The following is a 13,802-nucleotide window of genomic DNA, read 5'->3' on the forward strand; positions in this document are numbered from 1 at the left end:
TACCAGGCAACAGCAGACCAGGGCGGGGTTAAGCAAGTGACAGCAAATAGAAAACTTTGTTAGCTACGAGCTAACTTTACCCCATTGTCGGTTCTACGATGTTACTAGTTTAAAATAACACCCAAGGAAGCCCTTAAAGGTAAGTTGTGTGTTTTCAAAAGAAATTCAGAACGCTTTAATATGAGGTTGCCCTCAGTTACCTCTTATCACTGGTGAGACGGCTAACCTCACTCAGACAGCTGTTAGCTGATGCTATATTAGCTAACGTACCAGTATAAGGCGATACCTCTGAGAAAGTACCGAGTTAACAACTTCAAATCAAGACTAACTACTAATTTCGTTGTTACTGGCCAGTTATACTAGCGTTGAGTTTAATCGTTATGTCATGAACGTGTATTTTAAAATGGAGACGAAGCAATACGACGAGAACGGCTCGCTATTTGCAGCTAACGCACAGTTCCTTTTTTGCATACATTCTCCTTTTTCTAGCAACTCGTGATCCCTTCAGGAAACTTGACCTCCTTTTAGATAACGCCGTTGTTTTCCACACAAACCACTCTTTTATGTTTCGGCTCCTAGAAGTGTCGTTTTATAGAGATTCTTGTTGTTTGTTACAGGATGGCGTGTCCGGACGATGGAACAGATGAAATGTGCAGATGGACTAGTTCAGTAAGCAGAACAGGTTCTTTTAAAACATACGTGAACCGATATTCACTAGCAAGTGGTGGTTTGTTCTGAACTGGGAGAATTTCACATGCACAGGTTTCAGTGTTATACTTGTATCGGTCGTATGTGTTTACGTCTGTGAACCTAACTTTTGTTTAGGTGCTGATGAACAGCAAAAATGAATTCAGCGCAAGAGTGCAAAAGTTCATGGAGGAGAGGATGCAGACCACTATGGTAAGAAATAAATAAGACAGTGATCTCAGTGCACTGTTATCAGATGTGGGCTTTTGACCAGGGAAGCTGTTTTTAATGTAATTTGGAGATTCTCAAAACTGCTGAGAATAAGGATTACTATTTAACCGGTAGATATTCTGTAATAAGTATGATGTTAATAAACCAGCAGCAGATCTGCCAACCTTAGCAAAATATTTTGAGAACTACTTGTGTCGTGCTGCTTGTCTTTTTTTTTCACTAGCTGGAAATCGGTTATATATATGTATAAAAAAACAATAAAATGACATTTTTGATTTAAATATCTTCATTAAACTAAATATGGACATTTTAACCATTTTTTTCATATAAAATGTTCTTCTAAGCCATGTACATTCTGTACTGTATCAGTGACGGCCTTTCAATGGAACACAAAAACACGTTCAAAACATATAAAAATCAAAGTATTTTATTTCAATACTTTTTAAAATTTTGTTGATGCTCTTTTTAACTTCTTTTAACGACAGCTTTTGCATCAGTCATCACTCCTTCTTGGAGTGGAACTTGCTCTCGACTGGGATAGGTTGCTGACTTGGCCTTCTTTAGGAGAGCATCACTGAAGCCCTCCATGTGACAGATAGTCCTCTTTGCATCCATGCTCACCTTTATTGTCACCAAAGCACTGATCATGTCAGCGCTCAGGCTAGCCCTGTACTGGGTCTTGTTTTTGGTGACGAGGCTGAAAATCCTCTCACAATCAGCATTGCTGTAGAAGATAACCAGTAACCCATGCATGACTGCTGAAAGGTTGGGGAAGATCTTCTGACCTCCTCTCTTCAAACGGCCAATATCAACCCAGGCTGTCCTCAAAGCTGCTGGTTTGATATGTTTGAAACTCGTCTTCCGCTTGATCCACAGTGACCTCTTTAGGCAGAATAGAAGGAAAGCGGTTGAAAAACAACCGGAGAGAAGAAAATTTCACTGACCTCCTCTTGGTAACCACAACAGCATGTATCAGCAGTTTGTCCCCAAATGAAAATTTGTAAACCATGTAGTCAGCTGCAGATGAAAAGAACTTCTTCACATCTCTGAAGATGTGTTCACTGGCTTAAGATCTAGGTTACCGTGGCTTTGGATAAAGCTCAGGGTGTCCTGGTCAACACAGAGTTCCTCATCAGGTAGCTAATTTCCCCTAGTGCTGTACAGTGTTGGTTTAATACCTCTACCAACTTCATCCATCATGGTGATCACATGCTGAGGCTTACAGGTGGAAAGCAATACCTTTTGCAGTTGTAGCTCCAAAGTTGGAAGCAGGATCTGTAAACTCCTCTTTTTGGAGTATTTGGTTGCTAATGTCAAAAAAAGGTATGGCTCTTTTCAAAAAGAGTGCATACACCTTGGACATTGGATTGGTGAGGAAAATACTATACTATACTTTCTTTCTTTTCTTTGGTTTTGTCATATCTGTTCCTTCTTCTTTCTTGTTCCTTTCTGTTTTTTTTTTTCATTATCAGCTCTCTTTCCAATTTCATTTTGTTTGAAGAGGAATCTGGTTAAATCAAATTCAGCAGCGAGGTGTGCTTGTGTGTGTTTTTGATGTACTGGTAAGTGTAGCTTCAGGCTTCTGTGTAGGAACAGGTAGAGGTGTGGGCAGCTTTGGTGGGATAGAGGAGGAGATCTCAGGCTGCACTGTAGACATGCTGGAGGTGGGTTTACCTACAGGCTTCTGTGTTGGTCCAGATGGACGTGTGGGCAGCTCTGGTGGTATAGAGGAGAACTTGGGCTGCATTGTAGGTCTGCTGGTGGAAGGGAGTGTTGCTTTAGATTCATGAGTAAGACCAGATTGAGCCTTGAGCAACTTGGAGGAGGGTTCTCTCTTCTTTTTCTTGAATGCCACCTCATTTTGAAAGAAAAGAGTGAGATTAGCTGCCACACCTTTCTCCAAGCCTTGCATGACTCTTCCACAGTTCAAATATTGCTTTCCCAGTAGACTCCCTTGACTCACAAATCTCGAGCAACATCACAGTGACCTTCCCAAGACTGGGATCAAAACTCTTTACCATTATGGGGTACATTTTTATGTCCTCCATATCTGTGCTCCCATCTGTAGCAAAGCTGTATGGGGACCACTTCAATATTTCTGTAATGCACTGAGCATCATTCTTGGCCAGTGTTTTTACAACGGCGCCTGTCTTTGTTCTGGCGCAGCCATATTGTTTGGCTATATCACTGTCCGGAAACATCTTCCTGAACAGTGGTCCGGCATGGGCTGCAGCAGATAATGGCAAGTTATGTTCCACAATGGATGTGGTGAACATAGTTTCAACATGAATAGGTCTTAGATCACTCGCTTGATGAAAAAAAGTTAGAATTTTTGGAACAGCATCTATACTGGCCACAATCTTTGAGTGTTTTTGCCTTCTGCATGGTGTCAACAGTCTGTAAAAACACACACACACACACACACACACACACACACACACACACACACACACACACACACACACACACACACACACACACACACACACACACACAAACTTGTTCACAGTTCTTATTTTGACCAGTTTAGAAAACTAATAATTTGATCTGATATCAAAATATAGCGTGCAATGCACTGTCTGGGCAACATGAACACTGAACAGTAAAATTCAAAAGTTTATAATGCTTAGATTATATGTGTGCTTATAAGAGCTCATAGCCACAAGTTAACAGCGTCAAATTATTTAATTAAAATCGTAATAATTTATTTTGTATAATGGAATAGATATTTTTTATTTTCAAGAATGTGATAATTAAATTGGCTTACAGCACAGACACACATCACAGGCCTAATTTACATGTTACCTGCAGCTTCCTGGTGGCTTATGTCCACATCATAATTGCACACTGTGCAAAATGCATGATGTTGGATTTTTGATGGTTGCAGACATGGCCACTGATCTTTATATTTTTCCAAATACTTCTGGGGGGCGTGGACCCTCTGCGTTTTGGAAGGCCTGCTGCCCTGTTCCTCCCTGTCATCCTTGTCTGCCATAGTGGCAGGATGGTGGCTGCAAGATTTGTTTTACATGTTCAAACTGTAGAAATAATCCCATCCCCCCTTATGTACAGGCCTACTCTATCTGATTCCTAACCTTAAATTAAGAGAAAAACAGTAAGGAAAGCAATTACCGTAAGTAAATAAGTACATTTACTCATAATCATACAGTACTTGACTACAATCTTGGTACTTTATTCACACACACACACAAACACGCCGCTCGCGCAATTTTTGCTAGAAGAAAAATAAAATAAAACTGCCTGTGCTTATTTCCCTATTGACCCTGATATGACATTGTATTTTCAATGTGAAAGTAACGTTATTAACGGTACACATTTGCCAAAAGACCCCCACACACACACTCTCCCCATCTCACACACACACACACACACACACACACACTAGTTTACCTTTTTAACCGCCAGCTGCTGCGAGTAGGGGCACGGGGAACGGGGAGGGAGGCGGACGGCAGGAGGGGAGCGGGGCTAATGCTATAGGCTCAGCAGACTTGTTATTCTCCACCCTCTACAGTGATTGGTCGAAACTGCTTCACCACCACACTGCTGCATCGTGCTGTCAGACATGAGTATTGCATGTGCACATTTCTAACAGCACTCACAGATGTCAGCAGCTTTTTGAGTAGTTTGAAGGGACGGACTGTACCACTGTATTTTGATGTCAAATTGAGTGACTGCTATGCAAAATGGGTACAGGTTGGCAGGTCTGCAGCAGCCTAAATGTCCTGTGCTGTGTGCAGCCTTTTCGTTTGACCATACCATTGGTGAATTGCTCTTGTTTGTCCTCCAGCTCACAGGTGTCCTGATTGGAGCTGCAGTTGCTGTCTCACTGATTGGGATTGTGGTGCTCTTCGTGTACAGGAGATTCAAACTTGCTCGTGAGTCCTCCAATCCTTTCCCGAGCCCTCATCATATTTATACAGCAATACACATTTTTCTGTGGGATTGTGTACCAAAAATTACCTTCCACTCAGGGGAAACTATATTTTCCTTTAGATTCTCTTCGCAATATCATATTAACGTAAATGTATCTGCATGTAATTTTTTTCATTCTCTGACCAGGTGAACAACAGCCTGGTGTGCCTCATTATCGCTTCAGAAAACGAGATAAAGTGCTCTTCTATGGAAGGAAGATAATGCGAAAGGTTTTCTTTGTTTCTTTTTCTTGTATGCAAACATTTAGTCAGTTGGTCAGATTTATAGCAGTATTATAAATTAAGTGAAGGGTTTTGCTGAAATATTTCATTTTGTTCAAAATGTCATTCTTTTCCCCAAATACATGTTTGAATATATTTTTTCTTCTTCATGAAACATATTGTACTTTACTCGCAACATAAGGCTTCTATCATAACAAAGCACCTTACAACAGGACTAAAAACTACTGATGTAACCTATCTTATGGATGAATACATTATGATACAAAAGCTCGCTGTTCTTTGACCATGACCTTCATGAAGCTAACATTTAGAGTAGGACTGTGATATTAGAGTGTGTTTATACGCAGTAATGTACCTAATGAACTGGCGAGTGGATTCTGCATTGAACATAATCTTAAATATGTTTCTTCTTTCCTAAGGTCCAGACGCTGTCTGCAGTTCCTCCTTCCACATCGACAAACCAGACATCAAAGCAGCCGCAGCGCATTCGCAAAAGAACCAAAGTTTTGAGCATAGCTCGCAAGTATGCACCGCTAACAGCTTCTTAATGATTTTAAAGTTTGCTTGGCGTCTTGCTGTTTATTAATTCAAAATGTGTGACGACAGAATTCTGAGGATCCGTAAAGACCCTCCCACCCTGCAGCCAAAGGAACCCCCTCCGTCCTTGCTGGAGGCCGACCTAACAGAGTTTGACGTGCAGAGCTCAAACCTGCCCTCTGAGGTCCTCTACATGCTGAAAAATGTCAGGTAGACAAATATACAGTTCTTCATTCAGATTTGTCTTCTGCTGTTTTCTTTTATAAGGTTTGTGATCTGCAACTTTTTGTAGGGTCTTGGGTCATTTTGAGAAGCCCCTGTTTCTGGAGCTGTGTCGCCACATGGTGTTTATTGAGCTGCAGGAAGGTGAAAACCTGTTCAGACCAGGAGATGATGATGACAGCATCTATGTGGTGCAGGACGGGCGACTTGAGCTCTGCATTCAAGAGAACGTATGTGAATGCTGTATTTTTGTCATGTTGTACTTTTCATAGTAGGTGGGATCACATTACATGTCAACTGTTGTTTATGTACAAGGGTTTCAATGGTGACACAGGTCATTAATACACTGAAATGCAGTTTTAATGTGTGACAGAAGGGCAGATGCACAGTTTCAGGGCCCTCTATCTTCCAATGTCCATGCAAATAGTAAATGTAATAGTATGAACAGTAGAGGGCAGTCATGCAGCTTATGTTTTTAGAGTGAGTGGAGAATTTTATAGTACACTTACTTAACCTCCCCTTTTTGTTTCCTTTCAAGTCCCCTCATTTGACAGGTCTTCACTAGTTTGCTTCAAATAGTAAGGTTTAGATATCGACTGGTCAAAAATGTAGTTTTCTTGTTTTTTTTTGTTTTTTTTATAGGACGGCACAGAGCCAGTGGTGAAGGACGTGCTGCCAGGAGACAGCGTCCACAGTCTGCTCAGTATTCTGGACATTATCACTGTGAGGTCCTATTTATTCCCCCTCATTTTCCCTGTCACTTCAACATGTTTATTCATTATCGTTTGTCCCTGTGTGGCAATTGGTACATTTGCTTATTTAGTTCCATTTCATTCTGTTTTTTTGTTTTTTTTCCCCATTTCCAGTGTCTAGTCAGGTCAACGTCATTTAATTACAGCTGCATATTTTTATCAGACACTGAGATTCATAACAAATGCATTAATTAAAACAAACAGAAGCCAGGAAATGTAACACTGGAAAGATGTGAGAAATTGAATTTTAAGCCTGTATCACACTTAATTATACACTGTGTTTGTGTTAGGAGTTTATGCAGTTGTTATAATTAAATAGATTTTAGTCCATTTTATTATTTTTGGACCAGTTTGAATTATATGTCTCTCCACACTGAAAACAAAGCTGTAGATGAGTTTTCTGTGACTAAGTCCTCAGTTTTTAACTTGTTTTTTTCCTGCTGTTTTGTCAGGGTTATCCAGCTCCATATAAGACTGTATCAGCACGGGCTGCAACTCGCGCCACTATCTTGCGTTTACCTGCGTCGGCTTTTGAGTCTGTGTTCAGGAAGTACCCAGAGACACTTGTGCGCGTCATTCAGGTAACAGATTGTCCAATGACAAATGCAGCATGTAGCGTTTGTGTTTCCTCCTCCTGGAATTACGTAAAACACAACATTATTCATCTAATTTGGATGTAACTACCACCTAATTTACTCTCCGTTTCCACTCTGTTTACTTCAGTGTTTGATTTTGCGTTGCAGATAATCATGGTGCGCCTTCAAAGAGTCACCTTTTTGGCATTACATAACTATCTGGGCCTAACGACTGAGCTCTTCAATCCGGTAGGAGGGGAATTAATTAGCGTGTTTGTGTGCATACACGATATCACACACAGAGGCTCACACTGAAAACCCAAACACAACTTTTGAGCAAGTTGTACACAAACAAGCGCAGAAAGGCGCACACACACAAACACTCAGCCATGCACGCGCAAGCTAATTTCACACAACATTAAGCACAGCATCATAACTTGGTCCTTCATGAAGCTCAGTGATAATGAATAAAAAATGACTATTGCTTCCACAGAAACAGGGAAGGCAGTAACCTTTAAACCTGGCTGGAATCTGCTTTTGTCATTATCAAAAATGCCTTCATTTTAGCAAAAAGATTTTTTTTTTAGTTTAGTAATTATACAATTATCCAAATAGCATCAAATATAACACTTAATGAGTCTGTATATTGTGTACTTCCTGAAGACAATTGCTACTTCCATCAGGATAATGGACCATGTCACAAAGCAAAACACTTTTGGGATGTAATTTTTTCAACATGAATGTGCAGCTGACACAAATAATAATTATACACTATTAGGAGGGGGCATTCATCAGTGAATGCCAGCAGCCTGTAATGCGTTTCTTCTAACCGCTGAACCAAGGATGAAGAGAAACTATTTCCTCATCAAAAATGAGCCACTGAGATATTAGAAAATATTGTATTTATCTATCAATGTAACTGTCTAGTAGTTTTCATTTTTTTCTCAGAATGTGTATCTTGTACATGTTTACATTTTAATCCAAGTGTGCCTTATACAAAATTAAATGTACTAAATCATATCTTTGCCTTTTTCTTGATTGACAGGAAAGTCAGGCAATACCCTTGACCAATATAAACAGTGTGATGGGAGAGGCCATTTCTGGAAAGATGACTCGTCGTCTCCACTTCCAGGACGAGTTACCCGTCGAGGTCCCTCCAGAGACAGGTCAAACCCTCACACCCACGTGCGCAGATAATCCCAAACGGTTCAGATTTTGCTTTGTGTTGCTTTGAAACTGATCCAGTGCTGGCACCTCACTTTACATTAAACAGATGGCGTAAAGGACAGCCCTTCAAACAGCTACAGGAGGCTGCGATCCATCTCGATGCCCACCGACAGCACAGGTGGGTCACCGTCTTGGACATAAGCGATCACCAAATGGCATGTGCCTGTATTAATTTCCTGCATGGACATATCGCGGTCACTGATCTGAAAACAAGGGCGTGCACAGAGATGCTTAAACTCATAATCCTCATCCTTCTGTCCTGCCTCACAGGTAACGACTTGAACATGGTTTGTGAACGAGCTCGAGTTACTATAGAGGAGGCTCCACCCAGTCCAGTCACTCACAAAGTACGGTTCCATCTGGAAATGTAACACCAAACACCATAATATACAGCATCTTACGTTGCCGCTTATCTGGTCACTCCTCATCAATCGTTCTCTTGTGCTTGTCTCTTCAGTCTAATTTGAAGAAGAGTGTGACAATGCAGCACACACCATCTGAAGTATTTCACTACACGGACAGTGGAGGGCAGTGTGATGCCATCCACCTCAGTAAGAGCAGCACCATCTTCCAGGCTGCTAAGAAGGACCTGCAGGGAATCATCCAGCTGCAGGTGAGAGTTTGATCAGACAAAACAGCCGGTGTGAAAATGTCAGAGGGTCACGTCATTGAGAAATAGATCGATCAGTTTTTAATGCATGTTGTACACTGTGATGATCTAAACAGGAGATGTTATGTTAAGCAGATATCACAGCTTTTTCTTTTCTTGTTTCAGGACCCTAATCTCCTTGAGGGCAGGGTGACCCTTCACCATGTCAAAGCTGGTTCTGTGGTAGCTCGTCAAGGAGACCAGGCTAGTACAACATGTTACATCTTCCTTTCTCCATTTCTTTAAACTTATGTCATCTTTATTTCTGTATTCGACATGCTTTAGTCTCAAAATAATTAGCACGGCTATTGGAGAGTCTAGAGGTGCTGCAAGGGTCTGCACACAACCAAACCAAAAAGTTAAATAAAATGAGGAATATGACTTTATAAATAGACTATTCTGATTCATGACCAAGAGAAGAATAGGTAATCATCAAGGTATTCAACTTGCCTCTTGGTGACTTCTCTCAATAAGAAAACTAATTGGACTAATTTTGTACTATTCTCCCATTTCTCCTCTTTTGGCGTTTCAGGAGGTGAGCGTCCAGTTTGTGATTTCCGGGCTTCTCCATGTTTACCAGCGGATGATTGACCGCGAAGACGAGTCGCGTCTGTTTGTCACGCATCCCGGAGAGCTCGTTGGGCAACTCGCCGTCCTGACCGGAGAACCCCTCATATTCACCGTTCGAGCCCAGAGAGACTGCAGCTTCCTCTCCATCTCCAAAACGCACTTCTACGAGTCAGTCGCACGGACGCATCCACGCGCTCACACATGTGACCTCAACGTCAAAGTATTTTCACTGAACAACAAGAACAGTCTGTAATGTTTTTGTAATGTTTTTTGATTGCGCAGGATAATGCGAGTGGAGCCAAAAGTTGTGCTGAATGTCGCTCACACGGTGGTGAGGAGGATGTCATCTTTTGTCAGGCAAATAGACTTTGCTCTCGACTGGATGGCTGTGGAAGCTGGCAGGGCAGTTTACAGGTATTATTCTCGTTTATATGCTTCAGAAAACAGTGAGAACTCTATAGGTCACAGTGTGTTCAAGAGGGAGAAGTTAAAGTATCAGGTGCAACTAAACTTCTTAAAGGTTTTGGTGCGGAGACATATTTGCAGTAAACTAAGGTTGTCTGTATACTTTCCAGGCAAGGAGAGAAATCAGACAGTACTTTCATAGTGCTCAGTGGTCGACTGCGGTCTGTAATCATGAAAGAAGATGGCAAGAAGGAGCTGATTGGAGAGTACGGGCGAGGTGACCTAATTGGAGTGGTAAGGACAATGGCAGCAAGGGGGGAGGCAGAGAGAGTAGCGGGTGGAAAAAAATATGAATATATACTATGGTTGCAAGATTCTTTTTACTCGTATTCGTAAATAATAATAACTGACGAAAAACTCAAAACGGTTTATCCTGATTTAGAAAGTCCATCAAAACATACGGATTTATATATGCATGAGGAAAAGTATTTATTACTAGTAGTTAATCCTCGCATTCACAGCACATTCAGTGTCCGTGCGAATGGTTGATGAAGAGGCTGCCACTAAATAAAAAGTTACTAAACTCTAGCTGTGAACCAGCAGAAATTGAAATGAAAATACAATTACTTACTGTCCAGACTGTAAATCTGTTAACATGTAGTACTGCAAGAAATATTATCAGTAAATTGCACAAAAAGCTCAGTAAATTGAAAATAAATAAATATACATAAGGACTCTTCCCCACGTGGTATTGTGTAATGGATAATAATCTAAAATACTTAAAGTGCACATAATCTGTTTTTCTTCCTTCAAAATCTAAAATGAATATTTAAAAAAAAAAAAAAAAAAATTCTCACCAACTATGGAAATCAAAGTGACTCGGCTTCACTCACCTACTTTCCCATTGGCTGGTCCCTGCCTCAGTGCTTCTAATAATACCTGGGCTGATGGATGCTATGGTTACTGTTACCTGGAGGAGGAAAGCTGTCACTGCAGCTTCTGTGATAGTGGAAGTAAGATTATTATAGAGGTGGCTAACATTCTGAGACACATTTAGCACCTCTGTGTTGACGTCATCCCTACGTGATGAGATGAGGGACCTTATTTATAGCTTCTTCTTTTTTAACTTGTTAACTCTGAAAATCTAGAAACAAAACAATCCTCAACAGACTTTTAAACTAGATAAACTTAAACGCTTACATACTTTACACATCTGTGTAAGTGAGGTATCTGTTCAAGGATTTTAAATGGGAAGCTTTATTTTACAGTATTTGTAATTGTATAGTTTATATATGTTCAGGAATGATTTGTGTTTCTTAATACTAAATAATAACCTTACTTGATATTTGTCATACAAAATAAACCACGTAATGTGTTACTCATCCCTCTGCAGGTGGAAGCCCTGACTCACCAGAACAGAGCCACCACAGTTCACGCTGTACGAGACTCTGAGCTGGCCAAACTACCAGAAGGAGCCCTCAGCTCTATCAAGAGGAAGTTCCCACAGGTAACGTAAAGTATCAAAGTCATCAATAAATAAACCGCACATATATGAAATAGAACATTTTGTAAGAAGCATTGCTGTGTACATGCTGAGGACACACCGGCTCTGAGTAATGGACCGATTATTAAAAATGTGTGCGCCTCAGGTTGTCACCAGGTTGATCCACTTACTTGGACAGAAGATCCTCCAGCAGGTCAATGGTCCTCTGACAGGTGTGTGTATCTGCATGTTTGGTGTCGTCAATAATGTTTGGTATCGGCTTATCCTGTCACAACACACTGCGTCTGGGATGTTCCACTGGTTTGTTGTTTAACTCCACTGTCACCGTTGTTTACCAACCTGTAACACGTCCACAGCTCGCAGTTTGGCCCTCCACACTCCAGGAAGTAAATGGGATGCGGGAAACCAAGCCTCCAACCTCTCCACTGTGACAGTCCTGCCTGTTTCAGAAGAGACACCTCTGACTGCCTTCACCCTGGAGCTGCAGCATGCACTCCTTGCTATAGGTATGAAGAAAACAAAAAAAAAACTGTAAATGTCTTACAAGAATGTGAAAACATTTGGCTACCACATCGCCGCTGGCTGAGACACAGTCATATCACAGGCATAGAGACACGCTTAGATATGACATGTTTGTCTGGTGATATTATTTCTCCCTGCTGTAATATACTTCTTAATGTGGACTGGTACTGAGCCCTCAGGACAAGTCTGTGCCTGTGACTACAAAGCTGTGAATGTGGTGTTGGCCAAATAAGACACTATCAACTATAAACACCAGTTAATTAAGGAATTGGATTTTTAGTACAAGGTCTGAGGGAAGAGAAAGGCGTTACTTGGTATCATAGTGTTTCAGGTAATATACAAATAGCTAAAAAATTTAACACTTCAATTTGACACCATTTCTATTTTAACATTTATATTTATTTATTTTTTTCCCATTTCTAAACAGTGTTTGGTGCGTATTTGATTTAAAATGGTCTGAAATGCTCCTGAACAGTCAGATTGCTTTGTGATTATTTTGAAGCAACTATCTCAGCTGTCTATGTCACATGGATGTAGCAAACACTCTGAGCGTGCACCAACTATGAGTGTGATCTGGTCACACACAGGTCCCACCCTTCTGCTGACCAGTGACATAATCAAACAGCGCCTTGGAGCTGCAGCTCTAGATAGGTACGTTTTGTCATTAACGTTTTCTGCCAGTAGTTGGTTGCATTTTTGTTCTCATCATCATACTCCAAACACAATGAACTATATCCTATTTGGTGATTGTTTCTAACTTTCTAACGCCCTCATTAAATTTCCTTGAAGCATGTGTTATTGTCACAACAGGACGATGCCTCTACTGTGTGCTGCCAGTTGTATAATGCTGCCTGTCATTAGCAGACTTCTTTCTCTTTAAGTGTCCATGAGTACCGCCTGTCCAGCTGGCTGGGCCAACAAGAAGACATCCATCGCATAGTTCTTTACCAGACTGACTACACACTAACCCCGTGGACACAGCGGTGTATTCGTCAGGCTGACTGCATCATTATTGTGGGACTGGGAGAACAGGAAGCTGTCGTTGGGGAGGTGAGACTATATTTTGAAGTCTAGCATTGGTTAGGATTTGTTTGTGCTGCAACTTATTGTCATTTTCATTAATCAACTATGAGTCAGTTTATTAACTATAATTACAGTTGCAACTGGGTAAACATGGACAACCCCAAAACCTCCAGAACCTTTCTAGCAACGCCTGCTTATTTATGCAATTATCCAGTTTGCCAACGTTGGGAGATAAATGTCAAGAGCTTTAGGTAATGTTCACATCAAACATCACAATAGGGTAAAATGCCATTTCAGTGAGTATTAGGGCTGAGTTAAAGAAAGAATAAATAGATTTTTCAATTCAAGCCGTTCTATATTTTGAAAGGTCTGATTCATGGAATCTTTGGATTGATTTTTTTTTTGTTTAAAATGTATTCCCCTTTGGGCATCCTTTCAGTTTAAATCTTGCCTCGGTCTCGCAAGACTGGCTTTGCATGACTAGTCTCCCGAAGACGTGCAGTGAGATTAGTCTGTATGCGAGGGAGATCCAAAACATGACAGAAGCTACAACTCAGTCAAGGATGTAGGCTGATGGTAGGCAAGATTTTGGATTTAAAAAGTATGACGACAGAGTAGCTGGACAAAAGGGAAGCCAAGTGCATGATGTGCTAACTAGAAATGAAATACTTTGAGGGTTTAAACCTCTGAAACCATTAGTTTAGTAGCGATAGCCCTACAGTC

At 40.9% G+C, this 13,802-nt stretch overlaps 1 protein-coding gene and 1 long non-coding RNA gene across 2 annotated transcripts in view; one reads left to right on the forward strand and one right to left on the reverse strand.

The window, feature by feature from the left end:
• Positions 1-13,802, forward strand: part of pnpla7a (patatin-like phospholipase domain containing 7a) — a 25,742-nt gene continuing 11,940 nt past the window's right edge. Inside the window, exons 1-24 of the mRNA XM_047569928.1 lie at positions 1-139; positions 618-669; positions 826-900; positions 4,727-4,814; positions 4,999-5,081; positions 5,513-5,616; positions 5,700-5,840; positions 5,923-6,082; positions 6,495-6,575; positions 7,057-7,185; positions 7,348-7,428; positions 8,225-8,345; positions 8,453-8,524; positions 8,677-8,753; positions 8,864-9,019; positions 9,182-9,259; positions 9,588-9,793; positions 9,908-10,039; positions 10,201-10,324; positions 11,424-11,537; positions 11,680-11,746; positions 11,891-12,040; positions 12,644-12,707; positions 12,938-13,106. Coding sequence (XP_047425884.1) covers positions 619-669; positions 826-900; positions 4,727-4,814; positions 4,999-5,081; positions 5,513-5,616; positions 5,700-5,840; positions 5,923-6,082; positions 6,495-6,575; positions 7,057-7,185; positions 7,348-7,428; positions 8,225-8,345; positions 8,453-8,524; positions 8,677-8,753; positions 8,864-9,019; positions 9,182-9,259; positions 9,588-9,793; positions 9,908-10,039; positions 10,201-10,324; positions 11,424-11,537; positions 11,680-11,746; positions 11,891-12,040; positions 12,644-12,707; positions 12,938-13,106 — 2,523 coding nt within the window. The 5' untranslated portion in view covers positions 1-139; position 618. The remainder of the gene's footprint in view (positions 140-617; positions 670-825; positions 901-4,726; positions 4,815-4,998; positions 5,082-5,512; positions 5,617-5,699; positions 5,841-5,922; positions 6,083-6,494; positions 6,576-7,056; positions 7,186-7,347; positions 7,429-8,224; positions 8,346-8,452; positions 8,525-8,676; positions 8,754-8,863; positions 9,020-9,181; positions 9,260-9,587; positions 9,794-9,907; positions 10,040-10,200; positions 10,325-11,423; positions 11,538-11,679; positions 11,747-11,890; positions 12,041-12,643; positions 12,708-12,937; positions 13,107-13,802) is intronic.
• The window catches only part of LOC124996679, a 22,783-nt gene continuing 20,853 nt past the window's right edge, over positions 11,873-13,802 (reverse strand). The window contains exon 2 of the long non-coding RNA XR_007110881.1: positions 11,873-12,034. This is a non-coding gene — a long non-coding RNA (uncharacterized LOC124996679). The remainder of the gene's footprint in view (positions 12,035-13,802) is intronic.

Source organism: Mugil cephalus, chromosome 19, assembly GCF_022458985.1.
Source record: "Mugil cephalus isolate CIBA_MC_2020 chromosome 19, CIBA_Mcephalus_1.1, whole genome shotgun sequence".
In the NCBI taxonomy this organism is placed as follows: domain Eukaryota; kingdom Metazoa; phylum Chordata; class Actinopteri; order Mugiliformes; family Mugilidae; genus Mugil; species Mugil cephalus.